Source organism: Epinephelus fuscoguttatus, linkage group LG10, assembly GCF_011397635.1.
Source record: "Epinephelus fuscoguttatus linkage group LG10, E.fuscoguttatus.final_Chr_v1".
Taxonomy (NCBI): domain Eukaryota; kingdom Metazoa; phylum Chordata; class Actinopteri; order Perciformes; family Serranidae; genus Epinephelus; species Epinephelus fuscoguttatus.
The window spans coordinates 19,514,674-19,528,804 of NC_064761.1; the positions used below are offsets into that span (position 1 = coordinate 19,514,674).

At 40.3% G+C, this 14,131-nt stretch overlaps 1 protein-coding gene across 1 annotated transcript; it reads right to left on the reverse strand.

Annotated features, from left to right (window-relative positions):
* Positions 1-786: 786 nt before the first annotated feature.
* On the reverse strand, positions 787-12,639 carry ctdspl3 (CTD (carboxy-terminal domain, RNA polymerase II, polypeptide A) small phosphatase like 3). Its single transcript, XM_049588699.1, has 11 exons — positions 12,367-12,639; positions 10,091-10,214; positions 9,013-9,156; positions 8,185-8,299; positions 7,795-7,906; positions 5,589-5,675; positions 5,117-5,179; positions 4,645-4,724; positions 3,129-3,255; positions 2,730-2,825; positions 787-1,279 (listed from the first exon to the last, which is right to left on the reverse strand). Exons 1-11 carry the CDS (start codon positions 12,502-12,504, stop codon positions 1,214-1,216), a joined length of 1,152 nt encoding a protein of 383 aa, XP_049444656.1. The 5' UTR covers positions 12,505-12,639; the 3' UTR covers positions 787-1,213.
* Positions 12,640-14,131: the final 1,492 nt, after the last annotated feature.

Sequence of the window (14,131 nt, forward strand, 5' to 3'; positions counted from 1 at the left end):
TCATCTGTTTCATTGCATCTCTTATTTTTCGGTGTCGCTATAATATTCATACAACATTAAAACCTAAAGTAGAGTAGAGCAGTTTATTTTGGTGTTTCTGTTTTACAAAGTCAGAGTGGTTTGTTTTTATAATCAAAGATTTTTTTCCCTCAACAACAAATGAAACCTGTTCTTCTTAAGTTGTTCTTATTAAACTCATCCAAATGGAAGCTGTTTAATGCAATTCTTATTTTAATACTGTTAAGCTCTAACCTACCTCTGAAAGTGAGCCCACCTATTCATCACACATCTTTTCCACTTGCTTGTGGCTCTTTCCTGCTGCACAGGAAGTGATGAGTTTTATTTGTTCAGCAGCAGGAACACTTTTTTTTTTTAACAATAACTATTACAATACTGTTGTGACACCAAAGAAACTTAGCTGAAAAGCCATAGAAGAGGTCTAAAAGACAAAACCACAACACCTGCCTGCAGTTTCTGACTTTGTTGAAACACGCCAGAGGATGTTGACCAGGTTCAGGCTGCAGGCCTGTGAAAAATGTTATTTTGTCATTTGACATTTTAGTGAAAGGATGAGACTAAAATGAGATTTCATTCTGCTCCTTCACTATTACCTCACTGAGAATCTTCACAGCTGTCCTCTCCTCCTTTGCATCATTCTGAAGCAGCTTTAATCGCAAACCGCTCACCTCACGCGACGAGACGTGCATCTAAATGAAACGTTTCACCGACCTAACACAGATTATACACACTGTACTGAAAGTAAAGCCAATATAACTGAAGTGCTTTATTTTCCATTTATTATCAGGGCAATTTGAATGCATAAAAAAAGGATATCTAAAATATACAGTGATAACAGCAGTTGATTAGCAATATAATCAATAAATAAAATAAAAAAATCACCACTATAAACATCATATTTCAAGTTTTGTCTTGTATATGTACACAAACAGCGGGCAGCAGTTTATTGCCCTGTGGAATGAGTCTTTGAAATGGGGTTCTGGTGACGAACGACCAGCAGCATGTTTAAAATACCAATCTGCCGTCCTTAAAAGTCATCAGGGGGGGAGAGGGGAGAGGGAGCAGGTCCACCACAAAGGTTAGCTAGTTCCAACTGGATTCTGCTTTTAGCCAAAGCATAAAGAAAGCAAACATGAGCTGTGAAAGTCACATAAAGTAGTTAAAGTGTAGGAGGGGGGAGGGTTGGAGAGTCCTGTTAGTCCTCCGACAGCAGCCTGTGGAAGTGATCCTTCCTCTTCTTCAGCACCTCCCGAAAATCCTCCTGAAAAAACACGACAGGAGATATTTAGACTGAATGATGAAACCAGAGGAGGAAGGACAGCGGATCTGCTGCTGCAGCAGATAGCCAGCTGTTTTATTCACCACTGACTCAAAGGTTTACTGGCTTGCACGGACCACCACTGGAAGAACCGGAATTATCGCCCTGCGGTTATATGCTTCTGTGCACCAATCAGGTTCCTCTTACAGTTTACATAAATGTCTGTGACAACATGGATGCTTCACACACATTTTCCTCCCGGGCAGCATGGACGATCTATACAAACAGCACAGCTTCAAGGTAAACACCAAAGATTAGTGTCACCAACTCAGTATCTGACCAAATGTCAGTTATGACGGTGAGTGATGACCAGAAAAGTGTTTGTGCAGATCATTATGGTGTCACAGTGAAGTTGACCTTTGACCTTTTGGATATAAACCATTATCAGATCATTATTTTATCCTATTAGACATGTGTGTGAAATTGTATCGTAATTTGTGAATCAATGTTTGAGTTATAGCCAAAAACAAGTTTTGTGAGGTCACAGTGACCTTGACCTTTGGCCATCAAAATTTAATTAGTTAGTAATCAGTAATGATACCAAATTTGAAAAAACAATCCCCTAAAGGCATTCCTGATTTTGTGTTTGCAAGAATGAGACGGACAAGGTCACGGTGACCTTGACCTTTGACCTATGATCACCGAAAACAATTCAGTTCATCTTTTAGTCCAAGAGGACATGTGCCAAATTAAAAAACATTCCCTCAAGGTGTTCTTGAGATGTCGTGTTTGTGAGAATGGGATGAACAGACAACCTGAGAACATACTGCCTCCAGTCATGGCTATGGCTGGCGTGGAGGCATAATAAAACTGATACGACAGAAACAGTGTTTTTCACACTTCAAACACTCGTCCTCACACAGTGCTGAAACAAGTCTGACAGTAAAACACTTCTTCATACAGATGAAATCTTCTTTATATTTGATACTTCAGCACATTTTTAGTGATGAATTATTTTCTTTTGTTGGAGCTGCTACAATCAGTTTATTAATGGATTAGTCAACAGACAGAAAATGAATCACCAACTGTCTCTGTCCATCCATCAAAAGATGTCCATCACAATACCCTCCAGTACGAGATGACGTCAGTAAATGCCTTTTTATGACTAACAGTCCAAAATGTTCAGATTGCTGTAAAGTGAGACCAAGAGGAGCAGCAGATTCTCACATTTTAGAAGCAGGAACCATCACAAGGTGACATCTTGGCCTGAAAACTGACTACAACAATTTATTATTTAACAATCGAGCTGGCAATTCATTTTCTTTTGTCAACTAATTGTTTAATCAGCTGGACATTTTAGTCTGTCCATACATTGATTATTGGGGGACACTGCTACTTATTTATGCCACAAAACGATCACCTAACAACGAAGCTAGAAACATGACAGACGTACCGCTGCAGACATCTTCTCCATGTACGGGATGAGTTTCTGGAGTTCTCTGTCCTCTGGCTCCCCAGACCAGCTCTTGATGGGAATAGTGTTCATCAGCTGCAAAAACACAACACACATTTTAGGGCTTTTGCCTTTATTATAGAACTGCAGTAAAGTGACAGGAAAGAGGGTTGAGAGAGAATGCAGCAAAGAGCCACAGGTGGAAATCAAACCAGAGCCGCTGCTGAAGACTCAGCTTATATGGAGCTTATATACTCTAGCAGGTGAGCTAGGTGGCTAGGCTAGTCCCGTACTGATACCTTGTTAATACAATAACTAACCACCAGCCCTGACCATTAAAAGCAATGAAAATGACATAACGTTAGATTTTAAAGTTGGATTTAGAAGCACAGTTCTCACATGGTACGGGTATGTGTGGGGTGCGTTGTCCAGAACAACCGTCTTGGCGAGATCCCTCCCGAGAAGGCTGAGATCTTTGATGTAGTGGCCGAGAACACAGGCACAGTCGTCCTGATAAAGACGGTGTCTACAAGAAAAAATATCAACATGTTAAAAACAGTTACACTTCTCTCTGTAAATGTGTCAGTATATTTTGAAACCATACAAACAGTAACCATAGACAGTAAAACACTGGCACACATTTTTACATTTTGCTGACTGGGTTTTGTTTTTATCAGTGGGCCACCACCATCCTTCTGAATTTACTATTTTCATTAATAACATATGGGCACACATTCCTGTAAATAAAGTAGCGCATGGCTTCACCAACTCTCTTTGCACTGTCACTTTACTGTCAGTGTACACACCGCCTTCTTTAACCTGCAATAACTGATTTTTGGGCTACTTGGGGGCACCAAGTCGTAAGTTCTCCCCTGAGAGAATTAACTGTCTCTTAAGCTGCTAAATGCACCACAGTGCTCACCAGCTAGTGTTAAACAGCGTCTGCTGTTTGGTGCCAAGCAGGTAGTACACACTGAGTTTTAATAGCTTTTTCTCTGAGAACAGCTTCCTGTGGTGGCTTTATAGTGAACTTGAGTGCATTGTTTAGCTGTCCGGTCCACAACTTTACTGTTTTCGTTCACTCTCACCGCTCGTACAGTTTTGTTTTTGACTGCCGCAGACAGCTGTTTTTAGTCAAATGGCTCTAAAGATCCACCGTACATGACCTGTGCTGCACCAAACAGCAGAGACAGCAGAGACGGTTAGTGACTAGCTGGCTTTTTCAGTGAAAACAGCTGCCTACTGCGGCCAAAACAGCGCTACGCTATGAAAGCTGTGAGTCAGAGAGATAAACAATGAGCTAAGACTCACTCACTGATAATTATCTGTGGGTTTATCTGCAAGTGACCTCTTTCGCATTGTTTTCACATTATTTTATACGTTGTTATCACAAAAAAAATATAGAATACAGCCAATTTAAATAAGTAGAGAGGTTTGAGGAATGTCTTACGATACAGGCAGCAGCATACATAGTAGTCTGAATTACATGTAGAATTTTAGTCACACCTGATTTTACTCTCATTCTAGTTTTCAGTCAATTTTTTGTTAATCTCTACATATCTTCTTCTACTGACATTAACAACTTGAAGCCAAAAGGAAAAGCTAATCTCTGCTGCCCTCACAATATGACACAATCACATCTGCACTCATAGTACTTCCATCTGGGCATCAGTCAGCTAAATCCTTTACACTATTAAATGAGAAAATCGCAGAGTGACTGACAAATGGTCAAACCACAGACAGACCGCGTAACATTTCCAAGCAGCATCCAGAGGTCAGCGTGACGGTCACAGACGGGTCAGCTGCGGGCTAACACTCGCAGGCTGAGTCTAATAAACCTGACGGAGTGCACATCTCTGCGGTCATGCGAAGAGTTTATAAAACACAAGTGTAAGCAGATCTTAAGGAGACATACCGAAACAGTTTTCTCTGCGGGTCCAGGATGTCCAGTATCTTCTCAGCGTATTCCTTCTTTGCACATGTGTAAACAAACAGCTGGAACAGAGTACAAACAGCAGCTGGGACCGATTCCACAAAAACCAGGACTGAGCAGGCATCAGGACATCATGAGAACTAAATTTACTTTTAATTTATTTTCATGCACAAAGAAAAATAAGATAAAAGATGGAAATAAGGTGGCTCAGATGAACTCAACTAAAAAAAGGGGGGAAGGTATGAATGAAGTATCTGTTCAGAGATGGAGCGTGTATAGGTTCTGAAAATATGGGGCAAATCAGTTCATCAGAGAAGCCTAAAATATTTAAAGTTTCGGTTTTGCAGATTAAAACAAACTGAGACTGTAGATGGCACTCATCCAGAGCCAACTGTGCCAATAAATAACCAGACAATTCATTCTATATCAGGTTAACACACTAATTAACACATACCTCATAGATTTTTGCCATGGACTGCAGAAACTCTTTCACATGTGGTCGTAAGATCATGTACACCTGTTGATAAAAGCAGACAGAATAAATTAACAAATTTATACATATTTAGTTTCTATTTCTTATCAAACACTGTCAAACAGATGACAGGATTTTCTTTTAAGTTTCTGCAGCACTGAAACATAAACACCATAAACCATTTTTTGTCAGTGACCTGAATCACTGATAAGTGAATGAAATAAGAGATGGCGGAGATGACTGCTAGCCACAATGTGCCACCAGTGTGTTCTTGTTAGTTCAGGTATTTCCCCACATTAAGACTAGACTTCCTCACATCTCCTGCTCCCTGTCATCCCTCACAGGGACAAACAAGAGGACAAACACACTCAAGTGAATCATCCATGATGCTTTCGCTCTCTTCACAATGTGGGATCATCTGCTTCAGATTCAAAAACATGCAGTGAGTGGTTACCTTGTACTGATGGTCCTGGAAGGCTGTGTTGAAGGTGTATTCTGCTTCCTCAATCACATTCAGAGAGCTGAACATCAGGGTCTCCTCCTGTAGGAACATAAATAAATGTGACTTAGTTTATTTCAGTTTTAAAACAAGGGTTGTCTGCGTTAACGGCAATGTGATAAAGGTGCGAACATAACACGTTACTGTTTTCTTTAATCATGTGCTGCTATTTTGTCTCTTCCATGCACCCTGGTCAAGCTGCTGCAGCGACTTTCTGCTGCCACAGTGATGGAAAATAACGACAGCACTGCTCTTCTGACAGCTCAGTTGACAAGTCAGAAGTAATATGTATATCATGGCAAATATCATCAAAATCCTTCAACTTTGAGCTACCTATGAACCTACAAACTACGCATACAGGTGCAGCTAATCTGACTGATGGCAGCAGATTACCACACTGCCAAAGCCTGCAAAGCATTATTTTGGAGTGTGGGAATTGCCACAGACCTGTGGATGAAACTAAGTTGAGGAAGTTTACTACAGTGCTTGCTAAATGGGTTGGAACTGGCCACAGACCTGTCAACACTGGGGAAGACTCAGGTCTAAGGGATTTCAGGAGAGGGATTTTTTTAGTTAGTATCTCAGAGTAAGCAATATTACAAAGATGACTGATTCATCGTTTTTTCTTTTGTTAACCTCACAATCCTCAGTTTTCAACTGAACTTGAAAGTTGTCTTCTACCTCTGCATCATGGTAACAAGCATGAAGTAAATTTCTTTGCATTCATTTGGTTCCCAATCAAGACATTGGTAAGAATTGCTTAATCTTGTTAATATGGACTTCAAAACTGTTTTGAAATGCAAAATAATGGAATTTTAAACATGCAATTAAAAATGTGATTAATTGTGATAAACTGTTAAATTTTAGCGATTAATCACGATTTAAAAAATCAACAGTTTGGCAGCCCTAATTAAAAATCAAGACTCTTCTGATAATGGGTGCAATGGTGACAGTGCAGTATCTGTTTTACTTTGCCTCATGGAGGAATAAACTGCCACATTGACTCGCCATCATCAACTCCTACTTACATCCAGCACAAATTATCTCACCAAACAAATCAGGTGTGCAACATTTTTGGCAACTGAACTCTGGCATCATCTCAGCCTAAAACAAAAGCTCTTTATGAACTCACCCTCCTGTCTCAGTAAGTGTGACAGAGTTAATATGGTCTCCATAAGAGATCTTTCTGAGTTAAGCAACAGCAAATAAGCACATCTGAACCAAAAACGCAAGATTTGAGACAGATGGGGGAAAAACAACCACTGTGTTTGAGTCTAGCTCAAGAAAACAACATCCAGCTATTGTGAGGCAACAAGTTTATGTCATATTACATCCAGACTCCTGAGGCGCAGCACAGTAAGTTTGAAACTGGGACAGCAGTGTTCTTGCTGACACCTCCAGTTTGGCTCTGGTAATTACACTTCAGCAAAACTATTTTACTGTGCAAAATAATCTCAACTGAACAGTCCACTAACAGACTTTTACGAAAGAAATCAAGACCTAATTGACAGTGAGATGCAGTCACAAGACACAACTGTTATGCAGTCTGTAATGGAAATCACAACATAATTTAATATTGATGCCACATCCTCCGTTCATTTTTAATTTACAGCTGGGCTGCAAGCTGCCAATATGTCCACACAAATTTCCAAACAGGAATTATTTGGAAACATCTGCCACATAATCAAAACCTAATTTAATTTAATACGCAACATAATAGCAGCTGCACAAGTCAGCTCCCAAAATATCTTTGGAAACAGGCACAGCAAGAACACTTCCTGGCCATTTGGACCGTGGCTTGCTGAATTTTGACTTGGGCTGTGACTGATGTTTCACAACAACACAGCTACAGACAAGAACCTACTGCTAAAGCAAAGACTGTGGAGAGACCTGCTCTGCACGGTCAGTGCAGGTTTTAGCTGCAATAGGCTCTTTATCATTCGTACCAGCAACTCAACCACTGCATCATTCAACTAAATTGCACCAGCCAAAGGATACCACTCATAATAAGTATCTCAGTTTTGAGAGAAGCTCAGAAAAAATGCTAGGGGATTAAAATTAAGATTCGTTTGTCAAAGTCCAGGTTCCATGTTGGCTTTTCGTGTGTCTGAACTGTTGTCCCCATGTGTATAAGCACGAAGCTCCAGAGGATTAAACTCACCAGGTCGACCACCAGCGTGGCCTCCGGAGTGCTCCTGGTCTTGGGGGGAATGTCTCTGATTTGGGGTCGGGAATGCTGAGACTGGGACGGTATGTTCTTGATGAATGTGGAGCTGGAGAAAGATAATAATGCTCTTATCACTAATGACAGGAGAGTTATGTACACATGGACATGAAACAGGAACATGGCGATAAGCTCTGGCACTGTAGAAATCAATTCATAAAGCAACAGTCACAGAAGAACACTGTATTATTTATTTTAAGTACCACTCTGTGTTAACCTCCAAGATATGCTGGAGTATAAATAAGATATCTGGTAGGGGTGTAGGTTTTTAAATTGCCATCAAATTAATGCAAAGGAGAGCATCTGTGAAAGAGGCTTTATACGTACGGATTGAAGATGTCATCCTCCTCCTCTCCAGCCAGAAGGTCAATGGAGCCAAAACCAAATACACCTTGTTCTGGGCTCATCAATACGCTGTTTCCAGTGCCTGCACGCTTTACATCTGGACAGGAAAAACAAGCACAAGCTGTAAACAAGTTGGGCCTGTTCATTTTTGAGCAACCTGAGAAGCAGATTTTTCAAACTACACTTATTGTTTCCTGTCTACGGTTAATGTCAATGGACGCTTTATAATAAGCTTTGAAACGTAATACTAAAGCAGGAAAAAAAAAAAAAAATCAATGCAAAGTTTACATACGGTTTCCTTTCCAAAAATTTTTTAGCTGCACCTGACCACAACATGGATGCAATTTTGACTCACAGTGTGACTCCTTCTCCAAAGCTGTTTACAGAGTCAACAGTTTCTGACGTTTTCAGAAAGGAAAAGCAATGACTCATAGTTGATCTGAGTTACAACAGGACACTTAGTGCTCCACCAGTAAAATAAATACCAACTGTCAGCTCACCACATTAGTGGCTGCTGAGCAATTCAACGGGCTCACAATGTTTTTTCTATTTAATGCACCCGGGGTGGGAATTTACCACAAGCCACCAGAAAGGAGCTGGTACATAAGTTTATCCAACCAGGCACTTTCGTCATGAGAAAAGAAAACAATCTTCAAAAGGATGACTTGATATCTCCCAACATTAAAGCGTGGAGTACATTTTTACTGCCCCACAGCACATAATTAAATAAAATATCTGGATTCGTATGAGTCTATTTCAGGCCAGTGTATATAAAACAGAGAAATGCTCCGATAGTAAGGCTGTACTCACTCTCTTTGGTGGGTGTGAGGAAACGCACGATGGGCGAGTAGATGTTCCTGGCTGTTGTATTGCGAGGAGACACTGGGTCGATTTCTGACAGGACGCGCTCATGATGGCGCATGATGGGCCTGATCGGAGTCTTGAAGGCCAAATCTAGACCGAGAGATGATGATCAGTTAGAAAACACAAGAGGAGGGAACAGTGTGGGGAATTCACATTTGGGGAAAAAACATATTAATATATATGAAAAGGCATCCTTAAGGATAACTGGAAGCTGCCAAACACTACAGCCATTCAAACATGGTGTCACATCAACAAGTTAGAAAATACTAACGACCAAAGATTTGATTATTTGCACAAAACAAGATCTGAAGACAGAGCCAGTTTCACTTAATGGCCAACGTGTTGAAACTGTGGAAAATCTTAAATACCTTGGTTCAATTCTGGACTCCCATCTGAGCTTTTCTGGAAATACTGAGTGTATTTTTCGAGAAATGCTCACAGGGACTTTATCTTCTTAGGAAACTCAGTGGCCTTGGTGTTAGTCAGCAGATTTTAGAATTAGTGTGCCAAACCATAGTTGAGAGTGTTTTAACTTTTCATCTTCCTGTCTAGTGTTATCACCTTGACTGCACATCCAAGAATAAACTCTCTAAGATTGTGACAACAGCAAGTAAAATAATTGGCAGGCCACAAAAGCCCTTGACCCAACTCTCTACAGAAAGGATGAGAAAGAAAACGAGGTGAATCTTAGCAGATAGCTCTCATTATCTCTTCAGTTTGAGCTCTTGGGCTCCGGGAGGCGCTAGAGTCCCTCTGATAACCAAAAATGTCTTTAACAAGTCCTTCATCCTGAGTGCTAGTAGTATCCTTAACTCAACAAAGTGACTGATGAGTTTTAAACCACAGACAGACAGTGAGCTGATCTAATGTGTTGAAGTGTTTGGTAATGACTTTATGTGCTTGTCTTACTGACTAATTATCTGCTTTTTACAATGCTGCCTTTTGTGTTTGGTGAGCCAAAGACAACTTTCCACTCCTGGTGGACAATAAAGATCTATTTTATTTGATTCTATTCTAAATATACCAGTTTCTCGGTCATCAACAGCAATGGCTCTCTTCCTTGCCCGGCCTCGAGGCAATGGTCGCCTCTTCATTGTGGGAATTTCGTCATCTGAGTGGTGATGGTCACTATCAACAGTCTCTTCAACCTGCACAGTAAATATTAAAAAGTCATTAATTAAGAACTATAAAGTGTGATTGTCTAGTTGTGTTCAGACCAATGCCCCATGACATTGCACTGTTTCCCAACAGCTGTGGAATAATAAGAGTAACTCACAGTTCTCAATAATGTAATGTGTGAATTTAAAATACATCCAACTATCTGTGTAACTAAAGGAACGCTACAGTTGCCTCAATAAGTGTAAGTTGCGTGGGCTTTGTGCACATTCTGCATAAAACCTAAGCTGTTGAAAGAGACAAACACCAGCCTCAATACTACCTGGCTATACTATTATTCAAATGCAAAACAGACTAAAAAAGATAAAAAGCTTAACTACGACAAAGCAGAACAGTTTCAGAGTTAAAATGTTTGCAGTAAAGAAAAGCTGCACTCAGTAGTGTCTGTTGCCAATAAGGTACTGGAATTGTGTATCACAGATGTATAGAAAAATAATAACAATAGTACCTGTGAACTGCAAGATTATGCATGACCATTTCTTGATGTTTTGCCCATGACCACATCAGTAACCGGGACCTTCTATTTGCTTTATGAAGTCAGAGACACTGCCCTGCACTACATGGTGTGTATTATATTTGGCTTGCTTTTTCATTAATTCGCCCACAGTCACTACAAAGAAAATGCCCACATGTGAGCCATAAACAAAATAACTCAAGACAGCAGGCATACATCTCTGGAGTCCTGCACGTAAACATACTGCATGCATGTGTTCTAGTGACCTACTTTTACTGAGACCCTCTCTCACGCAACTAGGCTGTTAAATCTTCTGCTGCAGCAGCAGCAGCATGAGTCCTCTGTCAGACACCACGTCATAGAGTGGCACGTCTGAGCTTTATGTAAAAGCATCACAAGGGAAGACACTAAGGTCTGGTGACGTCTATATGTTGTAGTGTCTACAACAAGGGATGTCTCAATGGACATTCCTCAACGTATGCTTCTGTAGACTTAAAGCATCCATTGAGGGATTTGCAACCTAGTGTAGAAAACGACTGGATTGTTGTGTCCACCACAATCTGCTTTTACAACATAAGAGCCTGTGTGCAAGGTTTGTTTTATGCAGATGAAAACACACTCAAATTGAAGTGGCATTTCAAATCACAGACACTGTACATACTGAATACACTATGTTTATTCCATCTTGTGAAGGGCTTGTTGCAGTGAAGTATACTCTCAGTGAAGTATACTCTCAGTCAAACACTATAAAATGCAAGTCTTCAAAAATGTACATTAAATTTTTGCACAAACCCTACAAGGTGCTATGGATTGTTTTTGGAGGAGACTTGCATTTTGTATTTTTTGATTGATTGTATATTTCACTCATGCAATGAACCCTTCACAAGATGGGATAAACACAGTGGACCTGAAGTATCCACAGAGCACTTGATTGTGACTATTAACAGGACCCAGCGGCGCGTTTACTCTTTTATCTCAATGTTCCCAATGTGTTAAATTTGAGTAATAGAGAGAGGCAACGCAAAATAAAGTGGTGGTGAGACTTTATCCATTATAGTTTGGTGCGTTAATGTCGGTAGATTTTACATAATCTCCTAACGCAACACAATTCAACAGCATCCCGAATCACATTGAATCAAGAGCTCTAACACTTACAAAAAATAATCATCAAAACCTTCATAGAGGTAGGATTTACTGCAGTGCTTTTCCTAAGCTGCGCTAGCTTTTAGCTTGTGTACTCAACACACTGTAAACCATGTGTATCACCCCTTCTCACAAAATTTAGCGTTAACGTTAGCTAACGTAACGTTAGCAGGTTCGGGTGCCCGTAAAACAATAATTTATTTAACGAACCCAGGAAGTGAGAATAGTTAACGGAAGTAACGTTAAACAGGAACGAAAAGCCACCTATCGTCCAAATTCTGTTTCAACACAACAACGGCTAGCTAACGTTAGCATCGCCGTCTATGGTTTTGTTATGAGAACACTGGCTAGCATAGCTAGCTAACTACCTAGCATCAGAACACAGACGTGATAACTGGTGGTAACGTTATAGCTGTATCCGGTACCTTTACGTTAACTCACAGGATGTTTATTAGTGCGGCTAACATTTGAGTAGCTATGAAAACGTTACTAACTGGGAAAATGATCGTAGCAGCAGGTAATGTTACCTTGGTTTGAAGAGGGCTTTCGGTCCCAGCAGGTAACGTAACGCGCCTAGGTCTCGGCGTCGTTTTGTTGGACCTCTGGCGGTTGCTCCTCGGCGTCTCCGGACAATAAGCGACGGTTCTTTGAGACCTAAGTCTCATTTTTCTTCTTCAAATGATACTTGTTATCATCCACACAAAAACTCCACCGTGAGTCCGATGCTTAACTCTTCTTTTTTCCCAGGGTTTGTTGGCGGAGGGTCGGTGTAGCTCCGCCCCGCTCATCGCTGTGTCTTCTCGAATCATTCAGTGTGTTTAAATCTGCCGGGGTGCGATAGGTTCAACTCCGCGGACACCCATTTTGGGCGGTGCTTCAGAAAGCTCCAGCTCTAACGTGAGACGGGAGTCACGTTGCAGGGCCGGAGAGGGAAGGACCACCATGTAGCTCAACACAGAAACCACGTTTTTAAGACAATTTCCCCTCAAAATCTCTTTTATTTAAAATACATAAAATGTTGACCTGTAAGTAGAAATACCACTAAATATGCAAGATAAAATGTTAGTTATTGAAACAATAGCAAAGTATTTAAATTAAGTAGGCCAGAAACAGAACTTTGTACTGCACTATCCTCCTGAGACCCAGATGTTTGGTATGTTTTTTTAATTTCTCCCAGGTATTTGGGATTAGTAGGACCTGTAAGTATAAAAAACATACGCATTGTCAACAATAATAAAGTCCCAATGTTCTCAAATGAGCAATGATAAAGTCCCAATGTCTTCAAAGGAGTACTTCGTAATTAACAGTGTCTTAGCTTGTTACTGTTGCTAAAATTGGCAAATTTATTGGCACATTCAACTTCAAACGTTATTAATTGTAAATAAACACGTTTCAATGGTAAAAATGTGATCATGTTTTGGACCTTGTCCACTTTCGTGTGGGATCGTGTTGGATGGGAGATGGCTGCCATCTTGTTTTTACATGGACTAGTGTTTTGGGGTCTTACTGTCATTAGATGGCACAAAAAAGTGTCCACGAATGAAAACAACTGGTCTAAGTCAAGCAGAATTAAGTATAAGGTCCAGTTAACCCAAAATGTGACGTCCTCTTAGCTGGGATTTAGACTCCTGCAGCAGACCCTATGCACATGCTGTTATGAGCATTTATACTTGTGCTGGTGTGTCTGTGTCACTCTGCAGATATACCTCCAGAACACTAGAGGTCGGCGGAGTTTCTGTGGAGTGCTGTTAAGTTGATTCAAAACACACATAGAACACACATAAACAAGACAAAACACAAATAACGAACACAAGTGCACAAATTGGCTGCACTGTAACTCGCAGGATTCACAAACACATCTATCTTGACACATTTTCCCCACAACTACAACATGCTTTAACGTTATTAGCACAAGCCTATGGCATTTTACATTGTATAAATTAGCCTAGCAGCTAGCAATCTTTTTCTCTTCTCATATAAAACCAGGGACAACAGCAACATTTAACAAAGGTAACGGTACATAATTTTGCTCTGTTACAACTCACATGGTTCCCTTACAAAACAACTGTCTTATACTGAACACATTTTTTAAACAAATACAACATGCTAACGGTATTAGCACAAGCCTATGGCATTTTACATTGTATGAATTAGCCTATCGATGAGCGGAGATTTCCTCTGCTCATGAAGCGAGGATAAATCCCAAAGTATAAATCCCGAAGGATAAATCACACACAAGACTCAAAATGATATTTTTTGGAGGCTGTATTGTCTTCAAGATTTTTTTTTTGT